Source organism: Sander lucioperca, chromosome 6, assembly GCF_008315115.2.
Source record: "Sander lucioperca isolate FBNREF2018 chromosome 6, SLUC_FBN_1.2, whole genome shotgun sequence".
Classification (NCBI taxonomy): domain Eukaryota; kingdom Metazoa; phylum Chordata; class Actinopteri; order Perciformes; family Percidae; genus Sander; species Sander lucioperca.
The window spans coordinates 5102174-5117817 of NC_050178.1; the positions used below are offsets into that span (position 1 = coordinate 5102174).

Genomic DNA, 15644 nt, shown 5'->3' on the forward strand with positions numbered 1-15644 from the left:
ATCCCCACAAGCACACCAAACAAAGCACAGCAGATATTGGAGTGACAACAAAACGTTTACCCCCCAAAAACCTGCTTGAGATACACAGCCTTGCAGGTGTTACCTATATCTATCGCAGAAGACATAATACATAGTTAACTAAGATGAATAAATAATTTCTTAAGAAATGTCATGTAGAGTCGAGAGGCAGCCGATGTGCGAGCAGTGCATACATTGTGACAGGTTGGCAAGGAGTGCATCTGCACACAGGCGTGTGGCAGAAATGTGGACGTGTGGACAGTTGTTCATCGTGTGTGTGTGTGTGTGTGTGTGTGTGTGTGTGTGTGTGTGTGTGTGTGTGTGTGTGTGTGTGTCTGTGTGAGAGAGACACAAGCCACGGTGAATTTTAACTGAGGCCACAGCAGGGACGTCGTTAGGCCTATTTTAGGGGGGCTGAAGCTACCCCAAAATGTTCCTAAGCCCCCCCAAATAATTGCATTTTGAGTGAAATCAAAATGCAACTGTAGCAAGTATCTCACTATCATTAACGCTATCCAAATTCATAATTAGAAACAACAAATAATATATCCAGCTACAAAAAAGCCGGAAAGTCGAAAGTTAGACAGAAGTACAAAGAGTCAATGGCTATGAAGATGATACACCGTCTTGTCTCTTCTCATTGGTTTAAACTGGCAGCATTCAGAATGCTGCAGACTGGTGTGTTGCAAGTAGCTGCAGGATTTATCTTGTCTCGTCACAAATCTTTGGTCTGGACTTGCTACCGCACACACAGTGAGTGATACAGAGTGAAATTGTAAGTTGTTGTTAATGACTTTTACTTGCTTCACTTCAGCTACATTTACTTGAGGTAAAGATAAAGGAATATTTTAGTTGGCTATAGAAACCAATAGTCTAGCTAGTGTAACCGAGTGAAATACAAGAAATAGCTCGCCTAGTAAGGTATCCGAAGCTCTCTATTCTTTACCATTAATATAGCCTGCTATCTCTATAGTATTAAAACAATATCAATCCCTAAATACCATAGTGTCACTGTTAATGCTATTGTACCAGTATATCCTTCAATTCATTGAACAAATGGATACTGGAAGATATTTTAGGAGAGAGAGAGAGAGGGAGAGAGAGAAAGAGAGACCAAGGCATAGCCTAAACTAAATTATTTCATGATATTTATTATATATGCTTGATTCTGACCAACTTAACTTTCTGCATTCCTTTGATGTAATAAATTAAACAAGTATGTAGATGTTGCCTAAATGTAGACTAGGCTATATATGAGCATACATAGATCCATACATACATACTAGAACTTTTATTCATCTCACCATCAGGTTATTAAATTCAGACATACTTTAAATCCTCGTCAACCATATTGCAACGAGCTAGTTCAGCGTATCATGCCTGACTGGAGTAGTGTGTTTTTCTTTAGGAGTGGGAAGGGCAGACAGCATGTTGCCTGTTTCGTCATTTGGGCTGCCTTGTTGAGTGCAGCGGCACTGAGAACATTATATTTCACACAATTTAAGCTCTTTTTTAAAAAAATGAAATAGGATTAGTCCAACGAATCGTTCGGTTTGTAATGCGCACCTAACCGAAAGCCTCGTACCGAACAGTTCAATACGTGTACGTGTATCGTTACATCCCTAGTAATTAAATAGTCTTATTTTGACCTGCAACTTATCTAATAAAGAGAGGGATTAGGTATGGTATTACTTTACCACACATTTACACGGGCAGATAGATAGCGGTTAAGTCTTAGCCTAAAGAAGACCTCAGCAGGAGCACAGTCTGGCCTAAGTAAACCCCCCCATGCAGCTTTGATGTATCTAAAAGCTAACTTTAGAGTTTGTAAGTAAGATTTTGCAAGGCAAAGTTTTGCATAGCCTCGGGGCTAAGCCCCCCCTGTCTTTCAATCCTAGTGACGTCCCTGGGCCACAGGGAAATAATAATGCGAATGGACTGCATGCAAGACAACAGTCATGTTTACATCCCCAGAGCCAGCCAGCATACAATATCTGTCTGCAGTAAGGTACATTTATCATACATTAATTCACAATTCAGCCAGCATCGCCGGTGGGTAGAGTAATGACAACCAAAACATTTTAGAACAGAGGCCATGGCTCTCACGCTGGACAGGACGTCAACAGGACAGAAAAAAACCTAGCTTCCGGTTAGAAGTGCATGGTCTGATGTAACAAATGGAGATGCCGAATGGCCACGGGAGCATTGGGGAACATCAGCACAAACATTTCTTCCTCAAACTCACCATGAATTGCCATAACCAGTCTGTTGGTCAGTGAGCTTTACTAATGAAAAGATACGAGCGCTAGCAGTAGAAACTTACAATGGGCAGGGCACTAATAGTTTAAATATACTGCCTAATTACGAACGGTGCATTAGAAATGTTGGCCTCACACCATTTGTGTGTGTGTGTGTGTGTGTGTGTGTGTGTGTGTGTCTGCACGTGTGCGTGCGTAGCCTGGTTGTGTTTTTTATTTATATATATAAACTCACCAAAAAAAGAAACGTCCCTTTTTCAGGACACTGTATTGTAAAGATAATTCAGTAAAAATCCAAATAACTTTACAGATCTTTATTGTAAAATATGTAGACAATGTTTTTCATGCTTGTCCAATGAATCATAAACAATCACTGAACATGCACCTGTGGAACGGTCGTTAACACACTAACAGCGCACAGATGGTAGGGAATTAAGGTCACAGTTTAAAAAACTCAGAACACTAAAAAGACCTTTCTACTGACCCTGAAAAACGCCACAGAAAGATGCCCATGGTCCCTGCTCATCTGCGTGAACGTGCCTTAGGTATGGTGCAAAGAGGCATGAGGATTGCAGATGTGGCGAGGGCAATAAATTGCAATGTCCGTACAGTGAGTCGCCTAAGACAGCGCTACAGGGAGACAGGAAGGACAGCTGATCGTCCTCGCACAGGCAGACCACATGTGACAAAACCTGCACAGGATTGGTACATCTGAATATCACACCTGCGGGACAGGTACAGGATTGCAACAACAAACTGCCAGAGTCACACCAGGAGTGCACAACCCCTCCATCAGTGCCCAGACTTTCCGCAATAGTCTGAGAGATGCTGGACTGAGGGCTTGTAGGCCAGTTGTAAGGCAGGTCCTTACTAGACATCACCGGCAACAACGTCGCCTATGGGCACAAACCCACCTTTGCTGGACCAGACAGGACTGGCAAAAAGTGCTCTTCACTGACGAGTCATGGTTTTGTCTCACCAGGGGCGATGGTCGGACTCGTGTCAATCGTCGAAGGAATGAGCGTTACACCGAGGCCTGTACTCTGGAACGGGATCGATTTGGAGGTGGAGGGTCTGTAATGGTCTGGGGCGGTGTGTCAGAGGATCATCGCACTGAGCTTGTTGTCATTGTAGGCAATCTCAATGCTGTACATTACAGGGATGACATCCTCCTCCCTCATGTGGTACCCTTCCTGCAGGCTCATCCTGACTTGACCCTCCAGCATGATAATGCCACCAGCCATAGGCCTTGGTGGAAGAGTGGGGTAACATCTCACAGCAAGAACTGGCAAACCTGGTGCAGTCCATGAGGAGGAGATGCACTGCAGTACTTAATGCAGCTGGTGGCCACACCAGATACTGACTGTAACTTTTCATTTTGACCATCCTTTGTTGAGGGAAACATTTTTCCATTTCTGTTAGTCACATGTCTGTGAAAATTTGTTCAGTTTATTTCTTAGTAGTTGAATCTTTTTATGTTCATAGAAAGGTTTACGCATGTTAAATTGGCTGAAAATAAAAGCAGTTGAAAGTGAGAGGACGTTTCTTTTGTTGCTGAGTATATATACATAATATCTCTCTCTCTCTCTCTCTCTCTCTCTCTCTCTCTCTCTCTCTCTCTCTCTCTCTCTCTCTCAGTTACCTGAATGACCTGGAGAGGATAGCTAAAGCAGATTACATTCCCACCCAGCAAGATGTGCTGCGGACTCGGGTCAAGACCACTGGCATTGTGGAGACTCACTTCACCTTCAAGGAACTGCACTTCAAGTAAGGCCATGTAGCACTGACTTAAAATACACTGCCATCTACACTCTCACCCTATCTCCCACTTTTATCAAAACAAGCAGGTAATCTGAGCGGTAATATGACCCCCAAATGTTCACTCATCTCTGATGCTTGAGTGTTATTTGGTGATACATAAAAGACTGCCAGTTGTTAGATTGTTTTACTAGCCACATAAGAGCACATGAAACATGACCGATACTGAATAAAATATAAATGTCCTGTTCTATTTTGGGAAAGCAGCAAGGCAGAAACCTAGCTTGGATATTAAAGTAAATGCTGGTATGTCATCGTACGTTTTCTTTTATGCCTCCGCGCGGGCAACATCAGTGGCCAGAGGCTTTATGTTTTCGGCTTATCCGTCTGTCCGTCCCATTCTCATGAAAGTGATATCTCAGCACCCCCTGGAGGGAATTTCTTCAAATTTAGCACAAATGTCCACTTGGACTCAAGAATGAACTGATTACATTTTGGAGGTCACAGGTCAAGGTTACTGTGACCTAAATGTTTGGCCATAACTAAATAATTCCTACACTAATTATGACATTTCACACAAATGTCTAATAGGATAAAATTATGACGTGATGAGATTTTATGTGCTAAAACTTAACCTAATGTGGCATCATAATGTTCTGCAAAAAACACTTTTCTGTCCGTTATTCAACGCCATAACTCAGGGACAGAATGGGAGATTGTAACCATATTTCCCATTTGGTTGGATACTACTGAATTGGTGACACTAATATTGGGTGTCCACCTTGAAACTGTGGTGATTGTTTAGATCTTCTGTGCTGCCGGGTTGAAGGTGCGTGGGAATCATCCACGTTTCGCCAAAAAAATACACTTACTGTAATACCTTTTATTAAATTTCTTCAAAGTCTTCAGTACATATATTATATGAGTCTGAACAGATAACAATGTAGTGCAACTTGACTGGTTGGCAGAGGCATACAACTGCAAGGCAGTAATTCTAGTTTACATCAGTTTAAGCAGTGACATCACTGTACCAGCCTTCTCCACACCTGCTCTAAACAAATTAGACTTTATTTTGGTCTCAACATTAAGAGCATCAAAGACTGGCCCTGCTGGCTTGAAATGCACAACTCAGCTATAGAAGCCAAATTATACCAGCAATTAAAAGCTAAACTATCACATATGCACTGAGAGCTGAGTAAATAAATTAGATCCTTCTCACCATGCTCTAACTCAATAAGCTTTATGTAGTGTCCTCCATGGTACAGTGCTGTAGGTCTTATATAAAATATGCTCTGACCCACCCTGAGCACTAGTGTGGGATAGTAATGGATGTATAGATATATCTCTTAATAGAGGATGTGCAAGAGATACAGTAAGTGTTTTAACGTTTTTTTTCAACCGGACCAATACTGAAGCAGATACAAGTAAGGGATAATAGCGAGTGAGTCATTATTGCCAATGAAACTCCCACTTATTACACTGCTACTTACTAATTAAATCATTAATTTGACACAAAATATGGATTTCACCCTTGTGTTGTCCTTCTGAGTCAAAATTGAAAATTAACACGTTTTTTGTTTTTTTTTTACACTTTCGTCACTTATTTTGCCGCTTGTCATTAAAACATTTTTGTCTCTTCGACATTTTTTTAAAAACTTTTTTGTAGCATTTTTCGATGTTTTCGGCGCTTTCCCCTCCATTCCCACCAGTATACACTAACAGTACTTATTACTACTATTTCTACACTAATTTTTGGAATTTATGGTCAATAAACCTCATGTAGCCTATATGAAATTATATCTAACTTTTTAGTTAAAAAAGCAGAAAATATGAATTATTTTGACTAATTAAGATCAGAGGATGCTGATAGATAATCACAGACTGTCAAAGTTAAGTCAGAATGATGCTATAAAATTAAATAAAACACCCAAAGTTCAATAAAAGTAGTGAACTGATCCTTAAGTTGACTTGTGAAGAGCGTTTCATGGAACCATCCGTGTTACTTTTGGGCAGTTTGGTTGAAAGAAACCTAAATGTTCTGATATAGAAACTTTGAAAACGGGTCAAATTTGACCCAAAGACAAATTGAGGGTTAAAAATTATCCTCCAGAGTCTATGATCAAAACTGCGTCTGTAGCATAGAATGCCGTAATTGACCAATCAGAATCGAGTATTCAACAAAGTTGTGTAATAAGTATAGTGTAGGTGAATATACAAAATTTGTCATATAAAATTGCAAAGTTGTTTTGTAAAGCAGCTAAACAGATCTGGATGATAAAAAAGCAGCCACATGGCTCTGGTGTGACCTGTTTCCTGATAAACTCTGATATTTACCTTCTGTCACAGCCTCAATATTTGGCCTGAATAATACATGGAGGCAATCAATAAGAAGAAAGTCACGTTTTCATAATTCTGTCCTGTTTGCCATAACAAGTACGGAAAGGAAAACTTATAGATACAGAGAAGTGTCATTTCTTTAACAATGGCTTAATTTAGATTTGTCAAGGTGTCTTCTAACCTAAACACCTCATATTTGCTCTTTGTATCATCAAAATATAGTAGCTGTCCTGGATATGGTGGGCTGTCATCGCTTCAGCTCTCTGTAGGGTTTTGCTCACATTTCTAACATTCTTCGATCACAGTGCTCAGCTTCCCAATTAGCCAGTGCTTTGCTGTGAATATAGAGGCATGTCTGCTCGCATTGACGCCTGCAGTCTTTTATCTGACAGACATCTCTCCACCTCCACACCTCTTTTGTTCCCAAAGCAGCCTCATGAAAACTTAATGTACATCCAGGGATGGAATGTCACGCTAACTTTCTATTTCCTTCCTTCTTTGCCATCATCCTTCCTGACTGTCCTCTTCAATACCCCATTCTCTATCAGCTTTACCTTACTGTCTTTCATTGTGACCTCCTTCCTCCACATACAATGTATCTCCTTTGCTTCATTCCCTTTGCAGAATGTTTGATGTGGGAGGCCAACGCTCAGAGAGAAAGAAGTGGATCCACTGTTTCGAAGGAGTCACAGCCATTATTTTTTGTGTTGCACTGAGTGCTTATGACCTGGTGCTGGCTGAGGATGAGGAGATGGTAGGGAAAAATCCACCTTCTGGCGTGTGTGTCATTATCTGCATGGATAATATAATTTTACTATCTTGATAAATCTGCTAGTTTAGATTGTAAGGCATTACGAGGATATTAAAATCACCCATCTCTCCTTTTATTATAGCTTAATAATAATGAGCTCCAGGTGGTAACATTGGATCAATGGACTTTAATGATCCATTCACAGTTAAACCAATGGAGTGTAATTATGTAGTTCAAGTGACTTGAACCATTTGACCCCAATTTCTTGAACTGCTTATGAATTTAAAGCAAGTACCCAGAAGAGACTTGGCCAAAAGATGCTCTAAAGCAGGGATCTTCAACAGTGGGTCCGGGACCCCTAGGGAGTCCTCAGAGTCAATGCAGGGGGGCCTCCAAATTCTTGTTAAAATGTCCTCAAATGAATCCAACATCTTATTAGCAAATATAAATACCCACTGATGATAGGCTTACCTATAGGTAAGGTAGTCACTAGCCACCCACAGATACATTTAAAATCATGCCAATTATTACAATTATTAAGCTATTTTATAGCTTAGTATTCTATGCAAAACAATTATGTATAAAGGCTCTAGGCTGCCCTACACGTAATTGTAGGCCCAGTTTATTATGCAACTTAATTTTATACGATAAATGTTGTAACGGGTCCCTGCTCCATCTGTCTATCAGCTAAGGGGTCCTTGGCTTAAAAACTGTTGAAAACCCCTGCTCTAAAGAACATCCTCTACACTGGTTATTCCACACATTTCAAATATTGAACAACATTGTCCCCTGGTGGCAGCTCCGATGTGTTGTTGTGCTTCAATGGAGGCTGTAAGCTATGACCAATTTTGCTTCTCTTTAGAATCGAATGCATGAGAGCATGAAGCTGTTTGACTCCATCTGCAACAACAAATGGTTCACTGAGACCTCCATCATCCTCTTCCTGAACAAGAAGGATCTCTTTGAGGAGAAGATTACTCGCAGCCCTCTTACCATCTGCTACCCAGAATACACAGGTACCGCTTTAATAGTTGTACAGCTTCAGTGCAACCACAGACAGGTTGCTGTTGCTGCAGTCGGCACAGTGCCAGCTTACAAAAAAATCGCAACATAAGAAAATGTCATCTGTCATATTAACAACAAATCACTTCCTCATCTTTCCAAACTGTCGCTTTCCAGGAGCCAACAAGTTTGATGAAGCTGCCAGTTACATTCAGACTAAGTTTGAGGACCTGAACAAGAAAAAGGACACAAAGGAGATCTACACTCACTTCACCTGTGCCACTGACACCAAGAACGTGCAGTTTGTCTTTGACGCCGTCACTGACGTCATTATTAAGAACAACCTGAAGGACTGTGGTCTTTTCTAAAGGTATGATAGAGGGATGATGAAATATGAAATGTTATCAAACAGCTTTAGGTAATATAGGTGGCCTAGTGCTTAGACGATTTGTCAATTGATCAGCCCTAATTTATTCACATCCTAAAAGTGAGAAAAGTTTAACTCCTAGCAGCTCTTAAACTGTGATGATTAGTTAATTTTTACTAACATGCATCAACTGTTATTCAGCTTGTTTATTGAACTTGTAAAACTGGCACAAATAAGACACTGTGTGGAGTGACTTACTGTAGAGCACTTGTTAAGATCAGGAACAAACGAGCTGATTGGGGTCGTCCTGGTTAGACTTTTTAGCGTGACCTGCCAGGTCACATTAGCTGCCTGGTGCTATCAGGTCAGATCTTCAGGTCAGATTTAGTCTCAAGATCCACTTTCCGATGGGGCCCTTTTCACATTTCAAGCCATAATGTGCATGTGTTACACCACCAACTGACCATTCTCACAGAGCATTAGATAGCACTAAAAGAGGTTAAGGTAAAGCATGTCATGTTTTGTACATATTGAGGCAAATTTTATAAATGTGTGCTTTATAAATAAAATTGATTTAGCCGATTACAATGAGGTCTGCGGATTATCAAGAGTAACAAGACTATGTTGCTGTAAAGGCTGTTGAGTTTTGATGTCATTACTATAAGCACCACAAATATTTCATTCAACTCCAAGAATAACATAAAACTTAAAACCTCAGCAAGTAGAACCAGAACATCTGCATGGCTTGATACCACCAGGGATTTGTGATTTGGATAAACCAAATATTTTTGTGATTGGCAAATATAATGTAAATCTGTGTGATTTACTGTAGTAGCTGAGGACCAGATTAAATCAATTACAAAACATAAATCCAAGTCCTCGTGCATTAAAACAGTGAAATAACAGCACTTATCTCATTTTGTATTGTATTTGTCTGAAGTTGCTTTTTTTTTGTCTTTCTGTTCATGCAGAGCGATTCCCGACGCACACAGACTGCATGAGAGACTGCAAGAGCCATGTGATTATTACTGCTTTTCATAATGAAAACCATAACAGACTTGATTCCTAGAGGGGAACCTTAAAGAACATCAACAATCACTGATTTGCAACCATTACATTCTCTGTCAATTGTGTTAATATTTTTGTTTGAAATATATGTCTTACTGCTCTTGATCAGGGGTTCTCATACTATTCATACTGAGTGCCTGCAAATATATATTTGATCAAGGACCCCCTTTTCGGTTTTCAAATTAGATTTGTAACCTTAATTATATTATCCGACTGGTTTAAAGCTTTAGTGCGTAACTTTTTGATATTAATAAACATCCGTTACATTCAAGCCATTGCCAAATGAGCTGCTACAAGGCTAATTAAGACTATCAGCTCCACAAAACTCTCTCTGTATTTCTCAGTATGGCTATGTTCAGAAGATTGTGGCGTCCCGTAACTTTCCCGTGCAGAAACTCCAGTGAAGATAATTACCTTTTCTGAAGAGTCCATCGTGTTTTTTTAATCCTCCGTGTCCTCTTTGGCGACTAGCAACTGTGTGGAGGAGGGGTGGGGATGGTGCGCAATCACATAAGGCTTGTATCATGTGGACGCGCCGACAGTTTTGTTGTCATTACTTAGAATTCCTCATGGGGATGACAGAAACTACGCACTATAGCTTTAAGTGGAAAATAATTGTTGGAAGAGGAAAACTTATAATAATAACCCATTATCTCATCATGCCACGTGGCAAATGAAATTACAGCAAAATTAAAGTATTTTTCATCCTCAATAGGCCTTTTAAGGACCAATTTTAAACAGGATTATTATTTGATGAGTCTAATTTTTTGGGGTTTTTTAGGTTTTTATTTTACTTTCCTTATTTGCGTTTGAAGTTAAGTAAGAAGATACAGTACAAAAACAACTTTTTATAAAAATCACATTAACTTACGTTAGCTAATGTTGGCATTTTATGAACCTTTCGACTGCACAGAGCTTATTTTTTAGAAGAAAACAAACAAGCATGGAGAATGAAAATGGATAAAGGGGAAATAGTTTTTTGTACAATGTTTACACAGAATCAATATTTATGGTTGTACTAGTGCATTGTTCTTGCATGTCCATAGATTAGCTTGTATCCCCCACAAACTGAATAACATTCCTTAAGTAACTTCTTCTTTAAAGAAACAAAATAGAAGTGGTTATGTGTCACTTTTAAGATATCTGCAAGATTTTTAACTGGTTATGTCTGTTTTTAACATGGATTATTCTGTAATATTTGTTCCATTTCAAGTCTTTACGTATGTTTGTGCCTTGATATCTGTTTACACGTGTTCTTTAGAGACATGTTATCTCCATAGCGTGAATTAGGGCTATTTCCACTCCACTTTGGTTCACATAACCCATGATTTAAAATGCACCACAACACGGAGACAAAGCTGTTCATTAATATTAAGATTAAAGTCTTTCACTTGTTAAATGTAAATAAAGGTTTGCTCACATGATCTTTTATTCTTACAAAGTGATGTGTCAAAAGAAAATGCACAAAAAGCATATTATTCTGTTCCTCCATGTTCGGGCCAAACTCTACTTAAAATAAACTTAAACAAAATATAGAAAGAGAACCATAGAGTAGAAACAGAAAACATTTGCTGATGAAGATCATAAGATTGGGTTGAAAGCTCAGGAAAAGCTAATAAAGAGACCATTAGTTGAGATTATTATGTCTCATGTACTGAAGGTCAGAATTGAAATGGACTTCTGGGGATTGCCCCTGAAAGTGTTCTGTGTCATATTTTGAAAATCAATAAACACATATGAAGAAAAAAAATTGACTTCTGTGCTCAAATATAGCAGTATATTTGTAAAAACATACAATACTATGACCCAGAGCACAGTTATGAAATATTATGGAGGGTTGCACTGGCATTGCAGTATGGAGTGTGTGCAAATAGCGATTTGTGTTTAATTCTTCACATCTCTCACAGAAAAACCTCAAAGTAGGTGACCGGTAAATCTATGTTTGCCACTTGGCCATTAGCGGAAAGTAACTTTGTACATTTACTGTATTAAGTAATGTATTTAAGTATAATTCTGAGGTACTTGAGTGTTTCCATTTTGTGCTAATTTATACTTCTACTCCACTAGAGAAATATATTGTTTTTGCTGCACTGTATTTATTTTACAGATATAGGTACTGGTTTTCATAAAAAAAGGCACTCATATAAAACAATCTAGATATTTAAGACATTGCGATTATTCATCTGACTCAGATGATTTTTATTTACAAAACTGTTTAACTTTGTGTCCTTTCCTACTCCATCAATCATCTTCTGACCCCTCAGATTTATTTGTCTATATGAAGTAATGAAAACCTGCTCCACATCAAGCGTTTACTAGTGAAACGCTGCTTACACATTGATGCATTAGTATTAATAATCTAATATATCGTAATATATCATATAAAATAATTCATTTTGCAAAGTCAGTTTTATACTTTTACACTTTATGCTAAGTGAATTTTGCTTATACTACTTATAATGTACTTTTACTTCGGTAGGATTTTGGATGCAGGACTTTTGTTTGTATTCAAGCATTTTCACAGCTTTGTATTGGCACCTACTTTTACTAAAGTGAAGGGTCAGAGCAGTCTCCTACCACTGTGGCTGAATTACAATATAAAGTGTTATCAACATCCAAAGAGGTAAGGTGAGGCGAGAAGGTGCAGTCGTAAATGGTTTGCTTATGAAATGAGAACTAACTTGAGCCCAACACCGTGTTTGCATTTCTAAACGCCAATTAGGAGAATAATGGTGAATGGACTGCATGCAGACCTTAAAAGGTGTGAAAAGGTTTATATGCAAAGACAATGCAGAATGGTATTATGCAAGGTCGTGTTAACAAAGATCCACAAGGTGGCGACATGTAGATTCAGTCAATCCGCACATGTATGCAGAGGCTTTCAGCCAAGCCAGCTTTTACAAAAGTGGCGTTTTATACTTTGCAATAATGTACACAGCCTTGGGAAACTACAATGAAGCGTTGATCTTATAAATAAACTAGTCATTTATTTAATGCAATAATCAGTGTAGTGATTCGGAATATTTAATAGCATCTGGGTAAATGGTTAAATGGAAAACGTGTTAAAATGTTCATTGAATCTATATATTGTTCAATAAAATTGGTTTAAATATCCAACTCCAGATTGTAGAGTCTCAACAGTGTAACGCACATTGATGTATTATAAGAATATAATACAACACAATAAAGTTACAGTAGGAACCGCTGTAATTACACAGAGAGGTATCTTGTTTCAGGCGACTTGCTATTGGCTGTTTTTGTGATGCTCTACGCTGATTTGCTGCAGCGAAAAGCTCAGCATCGTCAAAGTCAGCTAACAGACCTTCATGTGGTTCAGATGAGGGAAATACACAGAGCGACACTTCATCTCTGACCAGTTGTAAACCTGTGCAGTTGTGGATTGTGCTGGGGTTAACTCTGAACCAAATGCGAAGGTGAGTGTTACTACTAATAAATCACGATATGTCTTAAGAGGTGTACCCTAGTTGTGAAAAAACGCTCATCGCTCATCTAATACAATTTTTTTTTTTTTTTTTTTGCAGAAACAATTACCAGGATTCTGAATTTCACTGCAGACATTTACTCACACACTATGGTAAGTTATTTCACGTGCTTTTATATATTTGGACAGTTTCGTAGATACATAGCTGTGGCTCAATTGGGATTAGAAAGCTATAGTTTTTTTTCCCTTTTAACGCAGTTCTTTATCGGAGTTTTTGGAAAGCCAGAGTGTTTTCATCCCCCAAGTCACAGTTAATTCAAACCAAACTGTCCGTGCCAAATGCATACAACTGGGTGAATCACTTTTCCTCGTTGTGTGAAGGCAGCCAAGGAGAACAGGGCATTTTAAGAGGTGCAGACTGTCCCACTGAGGATGTCTCTGTATGTCAGATAAGTCTCCCCCAGGGGCCAAATGGTTCAGCACCCACAGCTGTGATAACATCATGGCATTGTGGTGTCCCTACTATTCCAAACCAAACATTGGCAGGACAGGGAGGTTCCACCAACTCAATATTATAAGAACTTGAAAAACAAAATGTATGACAAAAAAGTTGAGCTCTTGATTGTACTAGGGACATGTTTTAGAGTCTGCTTTCTACCACAGGAATACTTGAAAAAACTTTTTGGGATTTGTAAAGATCATGTTGCATCAACTGGACTGCATTGCTTTCAGTTTATCTGAAGGCTGAAAGATAACATGATTCATAATTAATACATGCTCGTTGTGTAATTCCAAAATGTTGCTGTCATTTCCTGCTTTATAATACAGTCCATTCAACATCCTGTGAGTTAGGGGAATCCAGAGAGGATATGTGCCTCGGCACTCCTCCACGATTCAGCTTTACTTTGTTCAACCTTCCCCTCTTGGAGGCAGGGAGAGTCTTTCCCACTATAAATTGTGCAGCCTATTCTCAGAGCCACAACTTTTTCATTTTCTGGGATCAGACTACATGGGATGGTCTCCATAAACTGCTCTGAGGTTTGTCAGGAATGCTTCACTTGTTATATGGTCATAGAGCAGAGTGAGCTCAGCTGGTAAAACTCTTATTGGCCCAGTTCTGGAAATAACAGAAGGAACTGTGTCTTAGCTAGACCGGCCAGGGCATGATAGGATTTTTTGGATGCCAGCCTAACTGCTCTGTAGACTCCTGTAAAAGTCAACCAAAGCTTTTTGGTTAGAAGTGTTGTTTTTAAATAGACTGTATTTAAATTCTGCCTGCACCACTAATCTTTGTGTCTGTCTTATTGTGTAGCTGTGTTTAGGAGATTCTGCTGAGTGCCTCCGGGACCAAATGCAGTGCATGATGAGATCCTTGCAGGACCTGAAGCAGATAAGCAAGCCGAGGCCACTGAGTGAACCATGTGCTCGGTCCTTCGCTGTGTCACGGCTCTGCAAACAGAGGGCACAGCAAGAGCGACTCACTCGTCTACGTGTTTCTGACGCCAGCACATATGACTCTGCCTGCTGCCTGGCCAGCACCCTGGAAGAAGAGGAAGAGCATCAGGAGCATGAACGGTTGGCACGAGACTCCCCAAGCAGTGAAAAGAGTCTGGACTTTGACTCGGGTTACTCTGAGGCTTCTTGGCACGATGAAGGTGTGGTGCTGAGGAGGACTAGGAATGTGCGAGTCTCATCTTCTGCCTGCCTGCGCACAAACAGAGGACCTTCTGGCCGAATCCGTCCCAAATCCACCTCGGACGCTTGCCTGGAGCGCTGGACCTCATTTGAGGCCAGTGACCCAGAGGACTGGACAACATCGCTGCTGAGCCGCAGCAGGAACAGACAGCCTCTGGTTCTGGGGGACAACAGCTTTGCTGACCTAATAAAGAACTGGATGGACCTACCAGAGTGTCCTGAGCCAGCAGAACTAAAACCCAGTGCGGGTCGGCGTCTTGCCAAAGACATTTTGATCAATATGCGGCGCAGACTGGCAGGGATGTCTAAAAGTGTGGAGGTGAGGCCAAGGCCAGCAGACTCCACAAGGGTCCACAGGGCTGCAGAGGCTCCCAAACGGATGTCCTGTCCTGTGGGACTCCAGGCTCTCAAACCTTTCTTTCACCAGTCCCACACAGGCCTACATCAACCAGACACTGACTTCTACCAGTTCACTGCTCTCATGAAGACAGGCAGCCGACAACCCATCATATGCAATGACATTATTGGATACATTTAAGTAAGGCTGTAATTGCAGACTGAGCCTTTAACACAAAATAAAATGAGATGGTTCTATTTTATAATTGGATTTTTGTCTACAATGCTGACACATCTGGAATAAAAATGTTTTGGATTTAATGAAAATGTGTTCTGTTCCTGCCTGAATTTGAGCAGTGCTAACTGTCATTGTGTTTGACACATTTTAAGTTTCTTCTTAATCCTTCATAAGTCAAGTGATGTTATAGGGGTGAAGGTGTCTGACGTTATAAATGCAGTATTTTGTGTCAACTTTTAAGCTCAATCAGTCTTTTGACAGTTAGTGGTTGGGAGAGAAATTGCATGACAAAGCATGTTTTTTTAAAGAAAAATATCATACAACTATCCACATCTCAGTTCAATTAAAAAACCCACACAGTAAAGGTTCAAAAG

General features: G+C 39.8%; 2 protein-coding genes across 3 annotated transcripts in view; both read left to right on the forward strand.

Annotated features, from left to right (window-relative positions):
* Positions 1–9875, forward strand: part of gnai2b (guanine nucleotide binding protein (G protein), alpha inhibiting activity polypeptide 2b) — a 53992-nt gene extending 44117 nt beyond the window's left edge. For both annotated transcript variants that reach the window (XM_031301496.2, XM_031301497.2), the window contains exons 5-9: positions 3915–4043; positions 6996–7125; positions 7985–8138; positions 8302–8494; positions 9463–9875. In XM_031301496.2, coding sequence (XP_031157356.1) covers positions 3915–4043; positions 6996–7125; positions 7985–8138; positions 8302–8492 — 604 coding nt within the window. In that variant the 3' untranslated portion in view covers positions 8493–8494; positions 9463–9875. The remainder of the gene's footprint in view (positions 1–3914; positions 4044–6995; positions 7126–7984; positions 8139–8301; positions 8495–9462) is intronic.
* Positions 9876–12858: 2983 nt separating this feature from the next.
* Positions 12859–15353, forward strand: inka1b (inka box actin regulator 1b). Its single transcript, XM_031301503.2, has 3 exons — positions 12859–12993; positions 13102–13154; positions 14314–15353. Exons 2-3 carry the CDS (start codon positions 13152–13154, stop codon positions 15232–15234), a joined length of 924 nt encoding a protein of 307 aa, XP_031157363.1. The 5' UTR covers positions 12859–12993; positions 13102–13151; the 3' UTR covers positions 15235–15353.
* Positions 15354–15644: the final 291 nt, after the last annotated feature.